Source organism: Equus quagga, chromosome 2 (assembly GCF_021613505.1).
Source record: "Equus quagga isolate Etosha38 chromosome 2, UCLA_HA_Equagga_1.0, whole genome shotgun sequence".
NCBI lineage: Eukaryota > Metazoa > Chordata > Mammalia > Perissodactyla > Equidae > Equus > Equus quagga.
This window is the reverse complement of record NC_060268.1, coordinates 103914338-103933268: the sequence shown is the minus strand read 5'-3', so window position 1 is coordinate 103933268 and position 18931 is coordinate 103914338. Positions and strand designations below refer to the sequence as shown.

General features: G+C 47.5%; 1 protein-coding gene across 6 annotated transcripts in view; it reads right to left on the bottom strand.

Annotated features, from left to right (window-relative positions):
• The window catches only part of WDFY4 (WDFY family member 4), a 301611-nt gene that overhangs the window by 163088 nt on the left and 119592 nt on the right, over positions 1-18931 (bottom strand). For all 6 annotated transcript variants that reach the window (XM_046655140.1, XM_046655145.1, XM_046655141.1 and 3 more), the window contains 7 exons: positions 15201-15274; positions 12753-12914; positions 12070-12161; positions 10171-10270; positions 7971-8176; positions 7075-7244; positions 4843-4968 (listed from right to left, as the gene is read on the bottom strand). In XM_046655140.1, coding sequence (XP_046511096.1) covers positions 4843-4968; positions 7075-7244; positions 7971-8176; positions 10171-10270; positions 12070-12161; positions 12753-12914; positions 15201-15274 — 930 coding nt within the window. The remainder of the gene's footprint in view (positions 1-4842; positions 4969-7074; positions 7245-7970; positions 8177-10170; positions 10271-12069; positions 12162-12752; positions 12915-15200; positions 15275-18931) is intronic.

The following is an 18931-nucleotide window of genomic DNA, read 5'->3' as shown; positions in this document are numbered from 1 at the left end:
CAAGACATCTTATTGCAAGACACCTAAGACAATGCATTAGCCCTCGACACTGGTCATCCTTTGGGGAAGGGTTTAATGCACGCAGGCGTTGTTCGAAGGGCTTCACACATATTCCTCTTCTCATCTCACAAACCCTCTGAGGTGGGTTCTATGTTTACCCCTATGTTACAGATGGGAAGACAGAGGCACAGAGAAGTTAAGTAGCTTACCAAAGGTCACCCAGCAGGTAAAGGGCAGAGCCAGAAATTGAACCCAGACAATCCGGCTGCAAAGTCTGGCTCTTCCCCATACCATCACCTAGGGATTAGACACAGCCTCTGTGCTCAAGGAACTTGCCAATCAGGGTCAAGTCCAGCCTTCCTCAGCCCAGTGCTAATGCTCCCAGCTGTGGCCTCTGCCCTGGCTGACACCTGGACAAAGCCTGTCTGAGGCTGGCAGGGCTGGAAGCCCCTACCCACCAGCCAGGGCTCTGGAAGGAATCATGTTGCACTAGGCTGACACCCAGTGCCCTGAGGAGACCTGGGGACCTGTTTGCCCCCTAACCTGGCCCTGGCCACATGGCTGAACCTCCACCCCGGCTGCACACTAGTGTCCCACTGAAGCCTGGCTCTCCGGACCAGCCGCACCCAGTCACTCTGTCTGGAGACAGGCTCCAGCTGCTGCCTGACGTCCTGCTCTGTCCTGAATAAACAGTCTGGAACTTGAAAATTGACCAGCCTTAACATCAGGCTTCGTCCGTGCACAGCCACACCCCTGCGGATGTTACAGGTGGACGTCAGGTGTTCCTCTGGCCAGTTACTCAGCCCCAGCCCCTCCCATCCATGGCTTTCTCATTTCCCCACCTGCCTGCCTCGAGTCCTGGCCCATGGGCATGAGTTAGGACATCCTGTTTACCAGGTACATAACTAGTGCCTGGAACAGAGCCTCGTACTAGAAAAGATAAAGCTAACTGTAGCAAGAAAGGTAATATGCACGGGGCAATCAGAGAGCAGGTCAAAATCTCATTCGCAGCGCCCCAGGAGGCTCCGGACAGGGCTGAGCAGGCAGGCAGGGAGAAGCTGCTTCTGAAGTCACCTGCTTCTGGTTTCTCCAGCAGGTTCTTACAGCACCATATGAGATTCACGGGCGAGGACCTCAGGGCAGAGTTCTGCGAGATTTTTCTGGTTTTTTTTCTGCCTGGTTCAAACCTTGCCTGTGCCACCTACTGACTGTGTTGCTTGGATCCCCCGTCACCTCAAGTCCCAACTCCATAAACCCAGGATCGTACCATGACCTGTTTCATAAGGTTGTCACGAGGATTAAAATGAGACCTCTTAGTGCTTCAGGCTTATTTTCACAGTGACTAGCACGGGGTGAACGCAGAAGAAGCAGGGAGGAAAGCTCAGACACAGAGAGCTCGCACCTTTTGGAAGAGGAGTTCGGATTTGACGCACTGAGCACCAGGAGCCCCTGCAGGCTCTTAGGCACGGCGGTGACCTAGAGGGTCACGTTAATGCCACACACACAGGCCTCCACCAGGCCCTCTCTCTGTGACCTTGCCCAAGTGAGTTAACCTCCAGTGTCTACATTTGCACAATGGACATAATACTGTCTGTTCCAGAGGATAGTTGCACACAGCAGAACCGCTAACGCCTAAAAGACTGACAGTGCCAAACACTGGCCAGGACGTGGAGCAGCTAGAACCCTTCCAAAAGAAGAGTTGGTGAGCATAAACCGGCACTTCCACTTCGCAGTGTACTCGGCAATATCTATTAAAGCAAGTCCTGTGTGTAGCTTGTGACCCACAATTTCACTCCTGGGTAGATTTCCAACAGAAACAAGTATGTATGTCCACCAAAAGATACACACATAGTGGCTTTATTCGTAATATTTCCAGATGGAAGCGAGCCATAAGGGATAAATAAATAGTGATTATCACAATAAACTATTACTCAACAATAAAAAAGAATGAGCTACTGATATACACAACAATGGGAGTGAAACCCACAAGCAACGATGAGTGAAAGAAGCCCGATGCCACAGAATATAGACTGTGTGATTCCATTTATACCAAGCTCAAGAACGGGCGAACTCAGCTATGGTGACCACCGGGCAAGGGGACAGTATCAGACAAAGCACAGTTCCAAGCAAAAAATAAAACAAACAAAATAAAATTAGCTGAGAAAGATGTGTTAGAGTAATGCACCACAATTAAGTTTCTGGCCTTTTTCTCTATTCTCCCAGTTTGGGCCTTTTATATTTTGATGCTGGTCTGTTGTATTCGGTAAATGATGCTTTCATGACAGATCCTTTCATGGAACCAAAACAATGTCTTTGAATGACTTTTCTTGTGTTAGATCCCAGAAGATTGTGTCTTGTTTTCTGACTCAGTCTAAGAGTCATATCTGTAATCTACCAGTTAACCATTTGGTGTTTAATATTATAATGTACATGTTCAGACTTATGTTTTGACTTCTCTCAGCACACTATGTATTTTCTTTATTTTAAATGCTTTCATGTTATTCCTTCTGTTTGCTTTTTTAAAATAACATCAATTGATTAGAAAGCTAACAAACTCCTGATACCGCAACAGAAAATAGACATTTTTTCAGCACCCCAAAATTAATTGCACAATAGGCCTACAATGGAATCATGAATAAGTTTCGCAAAGATGGAAAGTGTACAGGTCAAGCGTTCTGACTGGATAAAACAGAACTGGAAACAGATAACAATGAAAAAACAAAAAGTTCAACCACATGGACGCTGAAAAACACAAGCCAAAAAGGTCTTTAAAATTGCAATCACAGAAACTCTGGAAAACAAGAAAAAATTGAAGATGCCAAATATCAAAATCTTAGAATTAGCCAGAAAAAAATACCAGGAGAATGAGAAATATACCCAAAGTTGGTTGTTTAAATAAATACACATCTTCAGCTCCTCAAGTAGTGGGAGGGGTGGGGTCAAGAGAGAACATGAACTTACAAATTAAGAACAAAAGGAGGGAAATAATCACACAGAAAATTAAGTGAATTAAAAGAGACCATTTATGCAAACTAAATGGGAAGATTTTTAAAAATATCAATTGCCTAAACTAGATCAAAGAGACATTTAAAAGCCTAAATAGGCAATAATGGAAAAAATTCAGGCCAAAGAAATTTCATTGGAACAATTTAAATAATATAAGAATTATGGACCTAACATCTTGAATACAAAGAAAGACGAGCAGGCTTTTTTAAATAAAGCTAGCAAAATACTGATATCAAAACCCAACAAAGACGCAACTACAGCCTAATATCACTTATAAATATTCAGGCAAAATCATAAAATCATAAAATATGACAAACAGAATAAGAAAATATGCTAAAAGAATAAGAACAGTGACTGAGATCTTTGCAAGAACATGAGAAAATTGACATAATTCAATAGGCGGTTAAAAGAAAAAAGTATAAAGGCATATGATCGTCTCATTATATACTAAAAGAGTATTTAATAGAAATTAAATACATTCTTGCTTTAGAAAAGAGCAGGTGTAATCTGTACTTTCTTAGCATAATCACACACACACACACAAAGTTGGCAAAAGATTCAAACAGGCCATTCACAGTAAAACAAATAGAAATGGTTAATAAGCATGTAAAAAATGACATCAACCTCAGTAGTGATAAATGCAAAAGGACTCACTAGCAAATCACCAGTTTGGCCGTGTTGTTGCGGCTGTGAGGACTTCTATACAAGATGGCGGATGCTCGGTAGATGGAGAAGTGCATCTGCTTAATGTCTAAGGCAACCTTCCTGAGAAACGCATCCACAGAAAATGCGTGCAGTGCACTTTGACCCCCAATCCCACATCCCAGACTTGACACTAAGGAGGACACCGAACTGGAAACAAAAGATGTCTCCGTCCTCAAGAAAGTGCATTACAGGCTTTCTATAACAAAAAACACTCCGAGAAGCAACATGGATTTCCATTTACAAATATGGATGTTTCCCACGTATTTTTAGTGATATGCAAATATGTCCACAACATGTTGTGGAAAAAAAGGCAAAAGGAACTTAAGTGGTCTAGTCCTCCATAAGGATGTGGTATAATCTCAGAGAAGCATCTGGAAGGATATTCCACTAAGGTTCACAGTGCTTATCTCTGGATGGATATATTTCAGGTGATTTTTGCTTTCTACTTTTTCCTTTTGTTTACGTTTTACAGGCAATCATGCATCATTTTATAAAAGCAATAAAGACCCCCCCAACACACACACACTCAAGCCTCTGGTTGCCCTTGCCTACAGACGGAAGTTGGAATTTTTCAGCCTCTCATGCGTGTTCTTGTTGATCTGGCTCAAATTACTCCTGTCCACAGGCCCCTTGGCCTTCACCCCTCACACCTGCCTCCACGTCTGAATAACCTCTCCACCCACCTCTGGTGGGCCTCGAAGGCCTGGATTAAGGCTGCCCATGTCATGTATGTAGTTGGTGAACGTCTGTCTTCTCTAAGACAGGTCTCTACCTCACAGGTCCCCAAATGTGGGTCCCTGAAGTTCCCCACCTAAACCAGTTGTTCAAAAAAAGTGTTTCCTTTTACTGAAGGCATTAAACTTCCCAGTGAAGAAAGTCAAATGTTTAAACAAATGGAAAATGGATGTCTTCGGCAAGAGCGCATGAACCTCATTGGGGACATTTGGGCTGGGTTTCCCACTGTGCACCCAAGTTATCATGAGGAACCCATTCCACCTCTTCTGTCAAGCATTGGGAGTAACACTTGCAATGACCGGTATGACTGGGAAGCTGCTGGGCAAAGTCAAGGTGACCTTCCACCGTTGTCGTCCCCTGGGAACCTCCTCACGGCATGGGGGGAGGGGGGCTCACCTGGCTCATGGTGGCTTTCAGCATTTCCAAGAGCAGCAGGGCACCCTCAGTGCACAGCCCGGCCCGGACAACGTCTTCCCTGTGGTGCCTCTGCAGAAGCCACTGGAGCATGGCATCCAGGCTTTCCTGAAAGACAAGCAGGGGCTGTAAGGAGACCGGCGGCTCCACAGCCAGGGGACCAGCTTTCCAGCCAGAACATCGCATTTCCCAGGCGCCCCAGTAGGAAACAGCACAGGAGCAGACCCGGAGGCTGGCCCACGTGGTGAATTTCAGTCCCCTCGATGGTGCACAAAGGAAATGCACAGCTCCGAGGAGGTGCTAAAGACCCACTAGCAGCTTGCCTCAAGTTTAGGCCTTTTGGTCTGACATCACAAATACTCAATGTCCCAATCAACTTTAATGAATTTTTGTAAATAAGATGGAAGAAGACACGTGATGAAGGCAAAGGCTTTGGGGAAAGTGCAGAGCATGGCAAAGAGAGCGCGCGCTTGACCAGCAGGGTGACCCGAGTGTGCCTCTTCAAAGGCTGCGCTTATGCAGGCTTTTCAGCTTCTTGGTATTTCAGTTTCCTTCTCAGTGAGATGGAAATTACATTATCTACCCCACGGGATTGTTAGAAATATCAAGTGAAATAAAATATGTAACACATCTATCACGGGTCCTGACACTCAGCAGACATATGTTTTCTGCGATACGTCTCAGCAAAATAAAAATACAGGGTGTTGCTGAACTTAGCACGCATATTAAGGACTGTGTTTTGAAGTGTGATCTACAATAACATCAAGATTTAGATAGGTCAAATATAAGGATGGGGAAGAGCGGTGAGCATTTTAGCCTTCTATTTGCAAAGCCATGCCTCCCCACCCATCTCAATTCAGTTTAACTCAACTCAAGACCAAGAAACGATTTCAGAGTCTGCTCTTTGTCAGGGGCCTGGGAAGATGAGGAGGAGGTGGGGTCCGTTCTTGAGGTGCTCGGTGTCTAACAAGAGAGGCAAACGTGTCTGTGCCACATACGGCAAGGGTAGGTTGAGGCACAAAGCGGGGAATGGTATCCACTGTCTAGGGGATCTCAGCAGGAGGTGACATCTGAGCTGAATACTGGGGAGGACACCTCACCAGGCAGGTGATGGTGGGAGAAAGGACTCATTAAAGGCACAGGATATGCAAGCGCAAAGCAGCTGGTCTCACTGGGGAGGTGACTGAGGGGGACTGCAGCGCCAAGAGTGGGCGAGGGAAGAAGCTGGGTGGGAGACACAAGCCAGGGGCCCCATTGAGAAGGGGCTTGATGCCAGCAGTGGAGTCTGAACCTGATCCTGCAGCAATGGGAGCCAATGAAGACTCGGATGCAATGCAAGTGAGTGAGTGAGGGGATGGTGAGAAGGTGTGTGCAAGGAGTGTACTCTTCTTTGGAGAAACTTGGCCAAGGAAAGACAGAGAGTGATAAACAGGACAGCAGTTGGTCAAGAGTGTGAGTCAAGGGGGTAGCTTCTGGTTTTAGGGGGGCCATCGCTTAACAGACAGTGGTCTACATGGAAAGGGTCAATAGAAAAGGAGATGCTGAAAATACAAAAGAAAGAAGGGATACAATAGGGTGAGTCACTCAGGAAAGGAGTAGAAGAAATCCAGATCAGCCTTGAGAAGCTCCCCTTTGCCAGTGACAATGAGAGAAGGTCGTGAAGGGGGTTATGGCACAAACACGTGGTGGAGAGCCGGGTACAGCACCAATGTCCCCTCGTGGGCAGCCTCCACTCCCGCTATGAGGTAAGTCATCTGAGCACAGGGCAGCTGGGGGCCAGAAGACTCAAGAGCTTGTAAGGTCTATATTAGAATGTAGGGAACAGCGGGCATTACTAAGGTGAAGGGACATGTCTTTTCTGAAGGCACAAACCGAGGCTCCAAGTCTGTGGTGGCAGCAACTCGCCTCGTCCCACCACCCCACCATCATATGACTTCTCCAGCTGTGGCCAGAAGGAAAAACATTTAAAAGTGGGACTGACGAAAACAGAGACCTGCTGGGAGGGACGATGGCATACAGAGGCCAAGGGAGCCAAGCATATGTGAGGAGCTAGCCAAGGGGTATGGGACTGCTAGGGAAAGAAGTGGGTCAGGACACCATAGGAGTAGGAGGTGGAGGGAGGAAGAGGTGGAGGGTCTTAGGGAACTCCCTGGGTCGTATGGAAGCAGAAAACCCAGTGTATCACTCCCTCCTGAGGGCGCCCCGTGAACCTACCTTGGGCCCATCCCTCAGCTCTGTAAGTGGCGTCTGTAGGAAGAAGGTGGCCACGATGAGGTAGACTTCCGGAATATGCACATGGTGGGCCAGAAAGTCGTTCAAGACCCGGAACCCAGGGAGCAGGCAGGGGCTCTGGTCAGGCAGGGCAGGCTGGCTCTTGAGGTTGTCTATTGATCAGGTGGAAGAGGCACAAAACCCGACAGAGAACGACTGCTGTTACTTCTGGTCAAGGTGGGGATTGAGTACATGGGGGAATTCCCTGCCATGCACCCATCCCATAGAAATGCAGGATAGAAATGTGTGTCATACGCACATGAGCACCAGAAAGTGCTCAGTGCTAATTCCTATTCCTGACGTGCCCGTTCATCCATTCGAAACCAGTTACTGATTTAGCGTCTACCACCTTAGAGGCAACAAGGCAACAAGGACACAGTGTTTCAACAAAATATTCACAATCCCTGGCCCTCAGGAAGAACATACCATGTCGTGGGAGGGACATTAAGCAAGTAAATATCAAATAGATGCTTGTGAATTGCAATAAGCACTGTAAAGGAAAATAATAGGGGCGAAGAGAGAATAGCAGAGGTGCCCTGATTCAGGCAGGACCGTCCTCTCCTCGGGGAGGTGGCATTTGAACTGAGAGCTAAAGGACGAATCCCCACCAGCCAGGAGAGGTGTGCCGATGTTCTGAATTAGGGGAAACATCCAGGAAAGGGAAACGAGCCAAGGAGGCTTTTCAGGAAAAGGAAGTCAGGGGGCGATGGGGCTGATCAGGGTCAGGGGTCAAGGGGATCCTACAGCAAGGAGCTGTGAAGGTCGCGGGCGGGGAGGAGCCTGGCGGAGCCTCACTCATTGCCCATGATGAGGTGGCGCCCTTCCTTCTGGAGACTCACCCATCACGATGTCCACGCCCTCAGAGCTGCGTTCCACCCAGGAGCCTACAGACAGGCCATCTTTAAATCGCCCGCGGAGGGAGGAACTTGACAGAAAGTGCAGCAACAGCTTCAACCCCAGCACCGTGGTGCTGGGGTGCAGGTGGCCCTGTACAAGTAGCAGGAACCAGTCCGGCCCCAGGGTCAGGAACATCTCTTCCTTCGTCCTGGGGAGTCAATACATGCAACAAATTATCTCCCAGTCCATGAGCAAATGACAGGTCCAGAAAATATGAATAATGGCTGGCCTCGCTAGTCACCTAGGAGAGGCAAGTTAAGGTTACCATCTGGATATTACTTAGGGAAGCACATGTTATATTTTAAAAGAATGATAAAATAAAACGCTGGTGAAATTGCTGCGAAATGGATGAATTTGTGTCTAACGGCTGAAGTACAAGTTGGTCAAAGCTTTTCAAAGCAACTGGAAACTGTGTCAATAGATGCAAAATGTGCAGCCTCCTGGATAGTCCTCCACTAATATTCATCCTTACACAGTGTCTGTCTAGTCACCCAGCTAATTACATCAATATAGTCATAGAAAACACATAACAGTGATTTACCTCCCTTTTTAAACACACTTGTCAAAACTAATCTAAATGGAATAGTCCGATGTTTACGCATCTTTATCAGTTTAGGCAAAAAAAAAAAAAAAGAAATACGTGATTTAAGTGTCATTTTCAAAACGGAATTTTAAAATGATGAGTCTGGAGGAGACAGACTTGGTAGACAATGCAGAACTGGAGGGCAGGGAGGTTGGCAGCCAATCAGAGGCAATGGTTCAGCAAAGGACCCAGCCTCTTGGGAGCCAGAGAAGGATGCATCTGTATGGGGCAGTGTTCTCAGCACAGGATGCCAGACTAACCCCAGTGAGGGAGTGGCTGGTGTCCAGTGAAATGAGCACTGGACTAGGAGTCAAGAGACTGTCCTCTCTTCCAGCCCTGCCTCTGATGTGTTCTAACTGGATGATTTTGGCAGAGCTCTTGATGTCCTCTGGTCATTTTCCTTGATGGTGATGATGACGGTAATGAGGCTGATGGTGATGATGGTGCTGGTGGTGATGGTGATAGTGATGATGATGATGATAGCATTTAGCTCATGGAGTATTTATAGTGTCTCAGGCACCATGCTCAGGGCTATCTATATATTAATTTCCATCTATGGCAGGTGCTGTTTTTATCCTCATATATATGAGTAGAAGACAGTCATAAAGGGCTTAAGTAACGTCCCTGAGGTCCCTGGAAGCAGAGCTGGAATCTGAATCCAGGAGGTCTAGACGTCAGAGCCCAGGTGCTTAAGTACTACACTGCCTTCCATTTCAAAAAGATGGAAAAGGAAGGGGTTAGACTAGCTCATCTCCAAGGCATCTTCCAGTTCTCTCATGCTTTGATTCTAGGAATGTAAAAACTTGTAGGCTGGTAAATTTTTAAACACTACTTGCAAGGCTGCTTTACCGAAGGGTGACTCCCCATCTCGATTTCTCCCTCCCCAAACACACGTACACGCTGAAACGTCAACTCAGCAAGAGCAAGGATCTGGACCGCCTGCTCAGCACCGCATCCTCAGAGCGAGAAACAGTGTCTGGCACACAGTAGGGGCTCAACTAATAGTTGAATGAATGAACACCTTCAGGGTTGGAGGTGAAGCAGGCAGACCCGGAGAGAGCTAATGGAATTTACGATTCCACATTGTTTTGAAAGTTAATTGAAGGCAGAGTCTTCTTTTTCCAACTTGGAGAAATAACTAAATAACTAACAGTAAATAGCAGAAGAATTTGGCAAGCCTTTTCCTTGATAGATGTTATTTAGGGTAACCACTTCTCCATTCTATTGTCTGCCAAGTCCAGGACATCAAAATCAGTAATTGTCACAACTGCCAGAACAATAACAATTACACTATAGCAATGGTGACAAAAGGAGTTTATTGCAATTATACCAAATCTGTTTCGAGTTACTCATGGCCATTAAACATTTGCATCAGAATATCTTAGGGCAAGGTCTGCTTTATTGGGTGGAGAGAACATAATTTTCTTTCTGACTAGTGCAGGAAACACACTGCAGAACACCGACTCGGAGATGCTAAACTTTTCATTAAGAAAAGGTTTTAATACCTCACTCTGTATGAGGCGACCTTGTGCCAAATCGCTCTTTCTGGAGTTACTTACTCAGAGGACAGATGAAGCTGGGAGGAAGATATTACACTGAGCAGCATCTCCAGCAACTGGTTTCTGAGCCAGATTGTCTTTCCAGATGTTTGGCTTCCAGCTACAAAAAAGAAAATTCAGATTTGAGAGAAAACGGATGGAAAGAGACACCATATTTGCCCCAGTAAGCAATTGCATTCACCAAATGCTTAGTTCACCCAGGAACTGGGGCAGGAATGGGACTCAAAATTTTGGCATTCCAATTCTAGACTTCAACTTTTCAAGCAACGCTTGAAAAGAATTTCAGGAAATGTTCCTAAAGTTCGCTTTAACTAGAGATGTTTTCGATGTTCCCCATTCCTTTCCCCGAATCCTAAAGATGATAAAGTCAAATTTATCTTCCAATAGAAGAATTTTTTTCAATTATCATAAGCTGCAACATTTCTTGAGCACCGACTGCACACTGGGTATCATGCACTGGGGCACTGGGAGCAGAGTGGTGAAGACTATGGTCCTCAGTCTCGACTCTGGCTCTCAATTTGCCCCCAGGCTAGGCCTTTGGCGCGTCTATGTTGCACTAAAAATAGAACTTGAATTGTAGCAAGAGGTATATAGATCCAGCGGAATAAGAAGCTTTACTTGATAGCCCTGCAGGATATTTATTAGCACTGTCTTAACAGAAGATGCTCAGTTAGATAAAAGTTTCAGAATGGAGTCCATATAAGAAAACGGGTTGACTAATAACTCACATTGGCTCCTTGTCCGTTCATTCATTCCTTTGGTTGGCCAGTTATCTTATAACCAACTCAGAGCACACAAGCTACAGAAATAGGACTCATGAGGCAGCTTGGCTAATTCGAGTCATGTTGCCCTCTATTTGGATCCTGACCCCATCTCTTATAGAGGTCCTAATCTCTCTGAGCCTCTGTTTCCTCATCTGCAAAATGGGAATAGTAACTCCCACTTCTCAGGCTTGATGTCATTTATCTACTTTGAGTAATGCTGTCCAAGAGAATCCTCTGTGATGAGAAGAATGATTTTTATCTGCCCTGTCCAGTGCGGCACCCGCTAGCCTCATGTGGTTATCGAGCACTTGGAATGTGGCTGAGGAGTTGAATTTTTAATTGCATTTAAAATTTTAAATAACTGGAATTTAAATTTAAATGGCCGCCTGTAGCTCGAGGGGCCGGACTTGGAGAGCGCAGAAATGGAGGGCCCAGGACAAAGTGGTTGGGAATTGCTCCCTTCACACCTGCCCTAGCAGGCGGAATGCGAAATGTGATGCGGCCACTGTTCTACACTTGGCTGGGGAGAGAGAGACTCAAAGAAACAAATCACAAACCTGTGTGTGAAAGTAAGCCCAAGGGGGAGAGTAGCACAGAAGAGGTGACGTAGCCTGGCTTGGTGGCACTGGGAATGGCTAGTCTAGATGGGTGAGGTAGGGAGAGGGGTGCGGCAAGAGAGGCATTTCTACAGAGGGAACAGCATGTGCAAAGAATGGACTGGGGGCAGACCACCACACATTAGGACCTGCAAGTGTTTCCGAGTGTTGAAGTTGGGGCTCAAAGGGGGAGCAAGGGTGGGGGAGATTCAACCAGGGAGGTAGGCAGGGGCTGGAGCACGATGGCTCCCACCTGGTGGTCTACAGGAAACTGAGTTTTCTCCTGGAGGCCCTCCTTGGAAGCCGTTCTGGTTTGTGTAGGAAGAATACACAATTTGACTTGATTTGCAGCCTTAATCATAAAACTGTGACCTCACAAGCCACTACTGTGGAACGACTGCTCGGCGGGGGGTGCCTTCCCCTTCTTTGCCTCCTCAGCCCTTCCCTCTGCAAAATGGCCCCACAAGGTGCGACTCTCGGGGGCGCTGTAAGGGCCACCTCGCTGCCTTCAAATTGGAGTCTGCGGATGGTCTTCTCACCAGGCACAGAGGGGTCCGGGGCTCCGTCCACACAGATGTGCTTCTCGCTCACCGACGAAGGCTTGAGGGTGTATACAACAAACAGCCCGATTCTTAATTCAGAGAGAGAAGGATACACTCAACCATGGGCTCAACCCATGTCTGACGAACACACAGAGAGGCATCCTACACAGATCCACCCAAATGTGGCTTCATGTCAGGATTTGAGGGGAATCGTGTTATTCTATGATCAACGCAAAACTGGCAGACTTCTAAAATCTGTCAGGACTCATTAGAGCTCTTCCAGATCCATAGAAAGGATAGTGATGAGGACGGAAAAGGCCAAATGTCATACCAGCTAGAACGTCCTTTGGGAAGTCTACAAAAGGCAGACACGTTGGGTCATCCGCCAGTGGGGATGGTGTGCTTGTGGAAATTCTTGAATTCTTGGCACAGTAAGTGTGTCCAAGCTCCAGGGAGCAGTGAACATATAGCCCTGAGGGGGGAGCTAGCAGACCCACCCATTTCCTGAACTCTCAGCCCTGAACAGAAACCCCTAGAAGGTCCCAAGGAAGTAGAACCTGCCACTGCATTGAAAGGTGGTGATGCTGTGTTGAGTGTGGTCAGGAGAGACCTGGGGCCTCTCTTCCCTCAGAAAATGGTCCCAGTGCTCTGCCCTTCCCCCGGGAAGCTTGTCACAGTACCTGAGCAAGTCTTGGATGCTGAAGTGGCCCCTCAGCTGACAGCCCAGGATGGCAATGATGGTGGGGATCTTGGAGGGAGTGAGGCCTGGCTCATTGAAGAGGAAGACGAGCTTGGGTATAAGCTTTGCCTGGTGAGCGACTTCAGCATTCCTGGGTCCTTCCCTGGTGAGCCCAGGAGAGAGGCAGTAAAAGCTTTTACTGGAATGAACCAAATTTGCTGTGTTTCTGCTGAAAAGGTTCCCAAGGCTGGGCTTGCTCTGTGGCCCTCTGACTCCAATGCCATCTTGGCAACTTGTCAAAATGCTGTCAGACACCCATCGAGTATGGGTCTGCCAAGTGCCCCAGTCGCTCCGGGATGAGCCTCCCGTACCCTTCCACCCCACGGAAGCTGCCTTCAAAGACAACCCCTAATTACTGACTTTTCAATTCAGGGAAAACTAATGCAGATCTCAGAAAACTCAGAACAAAGACAGCCAACTGGCGCGCGACCGCGGAGTGCTTCCCAACAGCTGGGGCGCGGGCCCAGGGAGAGCCTGTCTGGGTGTGCACTCTTCCTGCCCTCCCCAAACCACAAAGTGGATGAACACGCCACAGAGAGGCAAAGGGGAACGAGGGAGAATTCAGGCATCCACATCCCCTTCCTTAGAATAATCACAAATCCAATTTCCAGTAAATTCTACTCCCCCAAACAAAGCAGCTCCCAGGGTAAATGTCCATCTCTCAGGAAACAACAGGTACAGGAAGAAAATGGAAAGTGGGAAAGAAAAAAAAAAGGTGGAGGAGGGTGAATTGGGGCGGATTGCTCCTTCTTGAACTGTCTTTTCAGTATTAGTATGCTAAATTCTGCCACGCCCAACATCCCCGATACACAAGTGACAGAACCAGCCCAGGTATGTGCGTGAGCTGCGTCCATCTGGCTCATCGGCTCAGCAGAGAGGATGCAGTTCACCCACCTATAATCTCCCTCATCTTTGTGCTCTTTCTTATCACTGCACACGCAGCCTGTTTTTCTGTATTTCTTCTGCACAGGACTCTGCCCTGTTCTCTGAAATTTCAGTCCTAAGAACTGGGTGTGAAATGGAGTGGGTTTGTAATAGATGTTCAATAATGAGTGGCTGAATGAAAAGATGTTTGCAAACACAGTCAAACCACGCAAGGTGCTAATGATCGCCAGAACAGCCAACCCAAGAGGAGACAGGTGGGCGTGGCTGTGAATATCCTGATGCGTGGCAGGTGCCTTGTACATCAGCTTCCTTGCATAGAAGCATCCAGTCTCGCTTATTCTGATCACTGCCCCTGGTTTTCTTTGGGGGTCTACCTTTTCCTAACTCCCCTCCACCCACTCCAGACGTGAAGTCATGCTCTGGGCCTGGCCACGTGACCCAAGATGGCCCCCACCAAGACTCCATCCTATTGCTAGGACTATGGAGTAAAAAGGAGCCCTTTACCCTTGATGACTGTGCTGAGTGGAGGAGATGCTCCGAGGAGCCACCTTGACGCCATGGGAGGCCTGCCCGAAATGAAGCCAGCATGAAGAGAACAGAGACAAGATGGGTGACGGACTTCAGATAAAGCAGCGTGAGCGCCACCAGCCGCAGGTGAAGATCTGCTCCCTGCAGTTGTACCAGCCAATAAATTCCCTCCTTCTCCACCTTCCTTTCTCCCTCCCTCCTCCTCTCTTCCTTGTTTCCTCCCTTTCTTCCTTCCTTAAGTCGGCTTGAGTTGATTTCTGCCACTTGCCACCAAAAGATCCCTGATTAATTCAAAAAGTGACTAGAGGAGTCACTTAGAGGGAGAGTGGTGGGGAGGCAAATGGGACAGAGAAATATTTTCCCTCATTGGCCACCTTACTGAGCCCCTGAGAAGGTTCCAGCTGCCAGAGCTCCTCCAGAGGCCCCCAAAACCAGCAGAAATAGACCTGCCCCCGTATGTGAGCCGCTGGGGAGGCATTGCTGTAGACTGAATGTCTGTGTCCCCAAAGCTCATCTGTTGAAAGCTAACCCTCAGTGTGGAAGCATTTGGAGGTGGGGCCTTTGGAAGGTGCTTAGGTCATGAGGGTGGAGCCCTCCTGAGTGGGATTAGTGTGAGTATAAAAGACACTCCAGAGACCTCCCTCGCCCCTTCTGGCTCTAGCAAGATGACAGCCATCTATAAGCCAGGAAGGGGGCCCTCACCAGACACCCAATGTGTCATAGCCTTGTTCTTAGCCTTCTAGCCTCCAGAACTGTAGAAAATAAATTTCAGTTGTTGATAAGCCATCCAGTCTATGATATTTTGTTATAGCTGCACAAACGAACTGAGACAGACTTGCTGCCACCTGGGGACCCTGTGCTCTGGGAGTGGGAGAAGGCCATGGGTGCTAAGCCACTGACCCTTCTGCCTTCTCAGTCCCTGTTCTTGGCATGGGCTCTTTGGTTCTAACCCCCAGGCTGCCAGAGCCCAGCCTACCTTGGTGATCGAAGGATTTCCACGAGATGGGAAAAGAGGGAGAGCTCCAGGTTGTCCGCAGTATTCATCCAGAGCTGGAAGACAACAGACACAGGGTGAAACCAAGACGTGTGTTGGAGAAGCATTCCAGGCAGTGTGAGCAGAGAGGGTGCTGGACGTGGTCTCCTTTGGCTTGGAATCACTAACACAATTTAGCAGCTCTGGAATCAGACCAGCTCCCCCGACACCTAGAACGTAGAGGATCCCTCTCGGGGGAAAGCTCAGACACCATTCTCCTCCTTCCCATCTCTTCTGCAGCATAGCACTTCATTTGGGTCAGAGTCCAACCAAGGACTGGTGGGAGTACTAACCATCCCCTATGTGTGCCCGTCCCTGGGCCCCACAGCCCACGTGTTCACCCATCAAACGCATCTCCTCCTCACTGGATCCCACAAGGCAAATACTAGTGTTCCCACTTTAGAGATGAGAAAATAGAGACTGAGACAGATCCATTGAGTGACAGGTCCCACGCGCCATCAGCAAGTGGTAGGCCTGGAATCAGAAGCTGGGTCTCGCCTTTCAGGTTTTATGCCATATCGACTACACACCCAACTTCTGCATGCAACACTTTCTTAGGTTCCTTTATCCATAAAACCTGCAGCACAGCCACATTCCCTATTCATAAAACAGGAACATGAGGGACACACAGATGTGAAATACACTGTGATTCTGAGAGTGGAGTTTATCACTTGGGCTGTTTTCATTCACAGTAAACAAAAGGCAGCTGCTAACCATCCTTCTGGGGCAAAGTTGATGGCCCCAGTTGATGGTCTTGTTTCTGCTCCCCTTTAGAGAGCTCTACTATTTCTGATCTCTAAATACTGACATTTCCTAAGGCCCAGAATCCAGAAGGTTCAGGCCCACAATTATAAGAGTGCCTTCATTTAGCAGCAAGAAGAGTTCACACTTGGAAATGATACTATTTGCTGGAGGCAAGAAGTGCCATCAAAGTCGTAAAATGATATCTTTATCTGTGTGTAGTAGATAAGGAGTGTGAGGCTGAGAGAGACTGAGTGACTGGCCTGGGGCCCCGTGGGTTTTAATTGGTAGACTGGCTCCAGTGACCATGGAGCCCACCCTCTTGCCTCCACACTGTGTTCCCTCACAGGCATTTTGCAGGTGGTGACCCATAAGGTCAAGAATCAACCTCACTTTAACCAAGCAGGTGGCCATGGCTTCCATCTCTTACTTAAGAGGGAAAGTCAAAGAACCCCTGTGGACACAAGTTTACCAGGAGGCCCATGAAGGCAGCAGTAGCCAGGCATGGCGCCCAAGGTACGTGTCTGTAGGACCCCAAGAACCCTGCACATTTGGAACATTCCTGCATGAAGCCTGTCATTGAATAAATGATGTGCCAGACTCAATGCTGAGAGCTGGAAGAACTGAGAAATTAAAACATGCGCCTCCCAATCTAGCATGTTCCAGCACCTCTTACCCTCCCACAGAAGCATACCCCCACCTCCTTTCCAGAGCTTGGAACAGTGAGAAGTCCCCACAGCACATCTGAGGTGGCCTAGCTCTCTTAAACATTACTTTACGGAACACCAAATATCTGAATTTGGGGAAACGTGAATAATTGAAGCTTTTGGCTGTTACCCTGTGTCACATAAACCCCGTGCTAAGGACTGAGTTAAGAAGTCTGGATTAAATTTGTTTGAATATCACACGGATGATGTGCCAAATTCCACCCCTTCTCTCACTCTCAGTGAGCTGGCCTGTCCCTTTTTCAAGAAACCAAAGCCTAAGACTTGAATGCCCTCAACTTCCCGTCTCCCCCACCCCTTGCGCCTGTTTCACAACTTCCTGTCTCCCCCTCTGCTTCTCATCCTCCTGTCCCTCTCCCGCTTCCATCCTCCTGTCACTCTCCTCCTTCACCCCAGCCATCAAGAATCCTGGCCCTGTTCCTTAACTGACTCTCTTGTCTCTAAACCCCTCCTCCCCTTCAAGGACTTGTCCCATCAAGAGGTGATTCTCCCACTGGCCCATTTTAACCACCCCTTTTTCACTTCTTTCTCCTCTTCAATCTACAATCAAACTCATCTCCTGTCTTAAGTCCTGAAACTCCCTCCCCTCTATTTTCTTCTCTTCTTTTCTTCTTCAAAAGCCCACTGACTGTCCACCAGCCCTCTCCACTCTAGGCCTCACTTCTGATCCCACTATTTACTTGTCACCAGGCCTGTCAGTGACCTCCAAATACCAGGCACACACCCCTGCTCTTACTTGACTTGATGTGGACGGACATTTGGGAAACTTTTCTTCTGTTTGAAATCCTGTCCTCTTAATCTTTACATTTTACTTTATTTCATTTTGTTTTACTTTGTCTTTTAGCTTCTGGTTTTTATCGGTCGCTTGTTTTCTTAACCCCAGCTTTAAAAGCACCAGCTCCCCTAAAGGGTACTTTACTCTGAAGGGCGTGGGCTGGTGCCCATGGTCATTCCAGGAGCAGGCAGTTGGGGTACAGTGGGGTCCTGCCTGGGTAAGTCCTGGGCCAGGCTGGTGGCAAGGCTGCCTTTGAGCCAAGCTGCCTGAGCATGGCCACAGCACTTCAGAAGGGGCGGCTGTGCAGCCAAGACACCCTGTCTCGTTCAGCAAGGTAGTCCGTCTACTTATGCCCATCTCCTTTCCCATGGTGCACAGGCAGCCCATCCTCCAGGCCTCACTGGCTTCCCCCACAATCCTTTCACCCATCTTCAGATCTGGGTCCAGGGTGATCATCCTGGCCTGGTTTCAATTAGCTCCTATTTTATTTAGGATTTTTGTAGCTTTATTTATCAATAAGATTGGCCTGTACTTTTTCACTTCCCATAATGTCATTTTTGGGTTCTGGTATCAAGATTAGCTCATAAAATCAGCTGAGAGTGCCCCCTTTTCAGGTCCTGGAAGAGTTTTTAAGGCTGGATGGCCCATTTCTCAGCTGGTGGAACTTCCCTACAGACGCCCAGAGCCTGGACTTCCCTTGTGGATGTTGTTTCCTTGTTTGTAAGATTTTAAACCCAGGATTCAATTTATTTGATAGTTATAGGACTGTTTGAGTGCTTTATTTCTTTTTGAATGACCTTTGGAAACAAATTTTCTTGGAGATTTTGCTCAAAGGAGCTAAGTGTTCACATTTCCCGGCACGAACTTGCTGACCCTGTTTTCTTGTTGCCTTTTGAGTTGCTGGTCCCTCCCTGCGTATCCCCCGTCTTCCCTCCTAATTTAAGCACGTTGTGCCTCCTGTCTTTTTTCTTGACCAGTCTCCACAGGTTTGTCTGTTTTGTGAGAACCGGTTATTGGCCTTGTTGATCCTTTCTATGTTTTTTTCTTTCCTATTTAATTAATTTATGTTCTCGTCTTTGTTTTTCTTTCTTTCTTTCTCTGAATTTTGTTTTGTTTGTCTGTTTTGGGGGTTCTGTAGGATTTTCGGGGGGGTTTAGGTTTTTTTGGCCCTTCTAACTTCTTGATCTGGAGGCTCCTTTCGTTAATTAAAAATGTTCTCTTTTTTTAATATACACATTGATGACTATAAATTGTCCTTTAAGTCCAGCTTTCAGCAGCTCCCCCTCCAAGTGTTGATGTACGGTCAGGCACCGCATAAGAGCGTTTCAGTCAATGATGAACCACCTGTATGATGGTGGTCCCATAAGATTGGTACCATATAGCCCAGGTGTGTAGTAGGCTATACCGTCTAAGTTTCTGTAAGCACATGCTCC